General features: G+C 44.2%; 1 protein-coding gene across 4 annotated transcripts in view; it reads left to right on the top strand.

Annotated features, from left to right (window-relative positions):
- The first annotated feature begins 108 nt into the window (after positions 1-108).
- DIP2A (disco interacting protein 2 homolog A) overlaps positions 109-6,720 on the top strand; it is a 119,945-nt gene continuing 113,333 nt past the window's right edge. For all 4 annotated transcript variants that reach the window (XM_020284795.2, XM_020284793.2, XM_020284794.2 and 1 more), the window contains exon 1: positions 109-452. In XM_020284795.2, coding sequence (XP_020140384.1) covers positions 362-452 — 91 coding nt within the window. In that variant the 5' untranslated portion in view covers positions 109-361. The remainder of the gene's footprint in view (positions 453-6,720) is intronic.

Raw genomic sequence — 6,720 nt, 5'->3', positions numbered from 1 at the left:
CGGACTCGTCCTCTGGGCCAATGGCCACGAGCCTCGGTGTTGCTGGGCGGGGCCGGAATCCCAGCGGGGGCCGAGGCCCACGGCGCAGGCGTGATGCCTCCCGCCCCACCCGCGCGCTCGCACCCCAGCGTAGGGCCGGCCGGGCCGTCGTGAGCGCGCCGGGCGGCGGCAGCACTGAGGAGCCGCCCGCCCCGTCCCCGCGCCGGCGCGCTGCTGCTCTGGCAGTGCCTGGGCCCCGCAGTCTCCCGCTCGCCGCTGGGCCGATGCAGGTCGTAGGGTTGAGGGGAGCAACGTAGCCGCCGCCTACGCTGCAGTCGCTGGGCCCGGACCCGCCCCGCTCTGCGTGCCAGCCCGCCTGGCCATGGCCGATCGCGGGGGCCCGCTGGAGGCGGCGCCGCTGCCCGCCGAGGTGCGGGAGGGCCTGGCCGAGCTGGAGCTGGAGCTGTCGGAAGGTGAGCGGCTCGGGCCCGCCCCTCACCCGGGACCCCTGCCCCACACCCCTCACCCTTGGACCCCGCCCCTCATCCCTGGAACCTGGGACCCGAGCCCCAGTCCCTTCACCCCTGGACCCCGCCCCTCACCATGGGGACCCTGGCCTCCCGCGCGGCTCCTCACCCGGGGACCTCCGCCCCCTACTCCTCACCCCGGGACACCGCCCCTCAACCGGGGACCCCATCACCGGGGACCCCCGCCCCACACCTCTCAACCTGGGACCCCGCCCCTCACTCGGGGTCCCCCGCGCGGTCCCTCACTCCTGAGACGCCCCCCACTCCCGGTTTCTAGAGACCTAATCCCAACCCTCACCCCTCCCCGCCCCAGGTCCCCGTTCGGGATGGCTTTGGCGAGGTTGTTCCGCCTCAGGCGCATGAATCTTGGAAATGACCATTTTTGCTTTGAGCCTGGCTTGTCCCAAGGCTGCAGGTCTGGGCTTCACTGGCTTGTCAGCAGGCAGCCGCTTCCGTGCAGGGCGCGGATCTACGAGCCAAGCCCTGTCCTGGAACTCGGTGAGGTGCTGCACCTTATGCCTCAGTTTCTTCATCTGTAAAACAGAGTTATAAGTTTTCTCTCCAGATTGTTATGAGGCTAAGAGACCTTAATATATTCAAACCACTTAACACTTAGGAGGTTGTTAGCCCACTTTAGGGAATTTTTAAAAGTTAAAAAAATGTTCAATAAATGATTTACTGGACTGGAGTAATACGGTTTAAGTGGTGGTGAGTGGCATTTCCCATTCGAATGTTATTCCTCCCTAGGGCCTATGTCCTGATGTTACTTTCAGCTGTTATTAGGAAAGAGTTAGTTCTTCCCCAGTACCAGGAAGGCCTTGCAGCCCTTGAAGAAAAGTATCTAAATGTTTCTTAACTCTTTTTGAGACTTAAGTCTATTTTCAGCTTTTAGAATCCATTCTTTAATAATGTTATTCTTTTAAGTTTCAGATTGATATGTTTTGCTGGAGCTGGGGTAGTGAATTCATTAAACAACATCTAATAAAATATACACTGGCATAAAGTAACTCATTTAATCCTCACCAACCTTAGGGAGGTAGGTGCGGTTATCAGTTATCTTTGTTTTACACATAGTATAACATCTACTTGCAACTGTTCAGGATTCAACATTTAAATTTTTTAAATTTCTGTGATATGTGGCACATTTTAAAAGATGGAAGCGCAAAAAGAAATGGTGGGTTTGAGAATTCTTAGTGATTAGATGCTCTTGGGAAGTCTGAAAAACTCATTGCTTCTGACAGGATCTACTGTACTGCATTTGTTAAGGCTCTTCATCTAGGGAAATCATGTTGATGCAGTTTAGGTTCTATACATTTCAAATATGTATTTGCAAATTGCTCCTAATTTCTGCTCCAGTGTATTCATTATTCCCTAAACTACTTGTTGTCTTATGGTGGTTATGTTTGATTGTTTGCAGGAATTGATGGGTAAATCAGTTGGATCCTTTCCTCAGAGAACTTAAAAATTTGTGTGACAGAACACAAATACGTTAATGAAAGAAATGTTTCTTTTCTATTGAATCCATATACTATTGTCATTTTAGACATATGTAGGGGTTGTATAGGTAAGTAAAGGTATAAGATTATGTAACATGGAGATGAACTTGGGAAAGTAGCTAAAACTGAGAAAGGGGGTAGACAGAAAGTGTTCAGGGGAAGAGACAGTAGAGTGCAGCAGCAGGTGGGAGCCCTGGCTTCTTTCCCTGCTACTAGACTGCCCTGACACCTTTCTTTTGGCCAAAATAGGTCAGTGATTATTTGGGCACGTCACAGTTGGCCCTGCTCCCAGGGCACTTCCACACCTTTAATGCTGGCTTCTGTAGTTTGTGTTGTGATAGTTGTTGACATGGGGCCTCCCTGTTGGACTTGGAGAAGCTTGGTGATAGGGACTGTGTCTTAGGCAGATTTTTGGCATCTTCACCTGGTGGCTGGCAGTGTCCATGAATCAATACTGAATTATAACATCTCTAAACTTGGGTCTGGTTATCTGTAAAAGGAGGTGAATACCACCTTTACTGATGTTCTGGGTTTCTTGTAAAGATTCATTCAGACAGTTTATGTGAAAATGCTTTGAAACTGGTGAGGTGTTTTATTGATATAATTAAAAGGAGATATAACTAATCATAGTCCTAAAACAATAAAAGTTAGTGTTTCCTTGTCTTTATCATTTTTATATTTTGTACAAGCAGAGTTTGTAAAAAGTGAGACTCACTCACTCTGTTCTGTGACCTCCTCCCTTCCCATTCAGTGGGAAAGATAAACTTCTAATTCAGAATACAGTAATGTCAAAATAAGATACCTCCTTTATGGCACTCAAATTGTCTAAGTGAGAAATTGCTTAAAATTTAGAGTTGTCACAGTGCTAGGTAGGCTAGAGGGAAGAAGCAGCTTAACATAGATAAGATGTCACCTTCATGGGAACTGGTAGTGAGTAACACCTGGATAATCTGAAAAATCCTGTACATCTTGCCCTGAGTCTGTTCGAAGTATCCCCTTGCCCTTAACTCACATCTGACTGTAGTCTCCAACATCTTCACTGGATTCTCATCATTAACCGTTATGATTGGGGTTGGCCCTCAGGGAAGATTCTGGTCATAGAATGCAATGATTTCTTCTCACAGGACAGGTTTGCTGAATTTCTGTTATGGATTCCCAAGAGGGAAATAAGGCACAGCTGTGTTCTTGCTCCCTAACTTTTCTGCCTATTTCAACCTTTTTGACTTAGGGTCTCCTTCAGATTAAAATGAAGAGGAAGGGTGGAAGTACGTGGAATCCCACTCTTAGACCCACTCCCTCAACTATGAATTCATACATGTAGCTCCTGAAAGCATATCAGAATGTTGTTGGATGAAGGTGAGATTATTGAGGGTATAACCTTGATTTTTAAAAAAGGAATTAATTCCCAAACCTTTATGCTTGTTATTCTAACAAATTATCTCACAACTGATTTTGTCACAATATCTTGAAGCTATTGCTGCTAAACTGCTTTAAAAACATGAACAATGGTATAAGGTTTGTTCTTTGTTTTAGTAGCCTATAGTGAGTTAGAGAGGAAATTCCTACACAATAGTCTACACTTGTCCCATTTCTATTACTTATTCAGGTTAATAGGTCTATTCTATAGCTTTAACTTTAGTCTTTTTCTTGTTTCCCTACATTCTGATAATGCAGGGACTCCAGTCTGGCTGGAGTCAAATGAAAAGGGCAGAAAGCTCAGGTGGTAGATATACAGGAAGGTAATCTGTCACAAAGATTTTTTTTTTCTTTAACTGTATTTAGTTTCTAAAATCTGTGATATAATTTTTATTTATTTTTATTTTTTTGAGACAGAGTCTCACTCATCGCCCTGAATAGAGTGCCATGGTGTCAGCCTAGCTCACAGCAACCTGAAACTCCTGTGTTAAAGTCATTCTACTGTCTCAGCCTCCTGAGTAACGGACTACAGGCATGTGCCATTATGCCTGGTTAATTTTATATATATATTTTTTAGGTGTACAGCTTATTTCTTTCTATTTATTTTTTAGTAGAGACGGGGTCTGACTTTTGCTCAGGCTGGTCTCGAACTCCTGAGCTCAAACGATCCTCCCGCCTCGGCCTCCCAGAGTGCTAGGATTATAGGCGTGAGCCACCACACCCGGCCCCTGTGATATAATTCTTAATTTTTAAAATGACAGCCTGACATTGCCTTCATGTCAGTAAACATTTGTTGTGCTTCCCAAATATTTTGTGGTATGTAAAAGTTATCATGTCCAAATTCTACTTACCTGTCAAAGCTTAGCTCAAATGCCCTCTGTCTTAGTCCATTTTGTGTTGCTATGACAGAATACGACAGGTGGGGTAATTTTTAAAGAAAAGAAATTTATTTTGCACACTCTGGAGCCTAAGAAGTCTAATATTAAGGTGCTGGTATCTGGCAAGTGCCTTCTTGCTGTATCATCCCATGGCAGAAGGCAAGAAGGCAAGAGAACGTGGTGTGCACAAGAGAAGAAGGGGGGCACACTCATCCTTTAAAATTTTTTTTCGAGACAGAATCTTGCTCTGTCACCCAGGCTAGAGTACAGTGGCACCGTCATAGCTCATTGCAACCTTAAACTCCTGGGCTCAAGTGATTCCCCCTGCCTCAGCCTCCTTAGTTGCTGGGACTATAGGTACACACCACCACACCCAGCTATTTTATTTTGCTTTTTTTTTAGGAACAGAATCTCCCTGTGTTGTCCAGGCTGGTCTTGAACTCCTGGCCTCAAGCTGTCCTTCTGCCTTGGCCTCCCAAAGTGCTAGGATTACAAACAGGAGTTACCTCACAGCCCCAGCCTAGCCTCAACTAATCCTTTTTATCAGGAACCCACTCCCTGATAACTAACCCATTCCCACAATGATGGCTTTAATCCACTCATCATCTTTGAAGTTTCCACTTCTCAATACTGTTGCACTGGATGTTTCCAGCACATGAACTTTGGGGGACACATTCAAACCACAGCACTCTCTTATTTTTATTTATTTATTTTTTGGAGACAGAGTCTCACTTTGTTGCCCAGGCTAGAGTGAGTGCCATGGCGTCAGCCTAGCTCACAGCAACCTCAGCCTCCTGGGCTCAGGCAATCCTCCTGTCTCAGTCTCCCAAGTAGCTAGGACTACAGGCATGTGCCACCATGCCCGGCTAATTTTTTGTATATATATTTTTAGTTGTCCAATTAATTTCTTTCTATTTTTAGTAGAGACGGGGTCTTGCTCAGGCTGGTTTTGAACTCCTGACCTCGAGCAATCCGCCCGCCTAGCACTCTCAGAGTGCTAGGATTACAGGCGTGAGCCACTGCGCCCGGCCCACTCTCTTATTTTGAGCCTTCCTTGATCATCTCTGATGTGACTGCTTTTTCAGAACTTCCGTTTCACTTGTCTCCTTTTTGTATTTGTTATTTATATGTATTCCTTCACTCAGTAATTATTGAGTGCCCACTGGGTGCCAGGTAATACTTCAGTTGTTAAAGGTTAGGCATAGATCTTGCTTTTCCACTGATCATAAAGCTTTGCACAATCTTGTATTGAAAAAGTAATGCATACACAATGGCAGAGAAGTGAAAAAGTTCAAAGGAAATGTAGGGTAGAGTGATTCTCCCTCCTACCCAAAGCCTTTCCCCAGAGTTAACTTTTGATATCTGTTTCCTTTGTTTTCTTTCAGAAGTAATTTGCCAGTAGTTCCCAAACCATGGTTCACGGACCTTTCAGGGTCCCTTAGTCTTTCTGGTAACCTATGAGGGAAGACTATTTTCATAACAATAAGATACCATTTCTGTTTTTACTTTGTTGACACTTGAGCTGATAGTCTAAAAGCAATGGTAGGGAAAACTATTGACACTTTAGCACAAATTGAGGTAGGGACCCCAACCCCAAATGGTACTAATAGTCATTATATTATTCACCACCTCCCCACTTGCAGTAAAAAAAGAAAAAAAAGTTCTACTTTCACTTAAACATGCCCTGATGAAGCAGTGAAAGTTAAAGTTTTAAAATCTCAGCCTTTGAAAACTTGTCTTTATGTGAGCAAGTGGGAAGTTACATAAAGCAGTTCTGCTACACAGAGGTACAGTGCCTGTTTCAAGGAACAGCAGTTGTGCAGTTTGAGTTTTACAGTGAACTAGACACTTTTGTTGTAAAACGCCATTTTTGCTTGAAAAAGTGGATAGCAGGCAGACTGCAGTTAATCAGACTTGAGTATTCGATGGACATTTTCTGGAAAATAGATGAAGGAAAATAATGGACTGTTTCTGGCCAATGATAATACTTGTGCTATCAAGCAAAAATTAAAAATTTGAAAAACCTATCTGCTACTGTGAGCTTGAAGTACTTAAAGACTTCTTTAATGAGATTTCTGGCAATATTGAGTATGGATTTTTTATATTATATAATGAAATGTGTCAATATTTCAAATGTCTGCTTAATTCTGTGAACTGGTATTTTCCAGATGACCAATGTGCCATGTTACAAAATCATGGTGAAGGGGTAAAAGATTCATTCAAAATATAGGCCAAGGGATTTTAATGTAATTGTATGGAAAGTTCATTGATACGATTTTAGATTCTACATTGCAACTATTCTTTAAAAAACTACCACTTGCCTAGTTTTGGTGTAGTGTCAAAAAGAATGTCCATGATCTGAAAAGGCTGGGGAAATACTCCTCCTTTTTCTAGCTGTGTGTCTGTGTGAGGATGAATTTGATT

The sequence above is a fragment of the Microcebus murinus genome, chromosome 1 (genome assembly GCF_040939455.1).
Source record: "Microcebus murinus isolate Inina chromosome 1, M.murinus_Inina_mat1.0, whole genome shotgun sequence".
Lineage (NCBI taxonomy): Eukaryota > Metazoa > Chordata > Mammalia > Primates > Cheirogaleidae > Microcebus > Microcebus murinus.
This window is presented reverse-complemented; position numbering and strand designations above follow the sequence as displayed.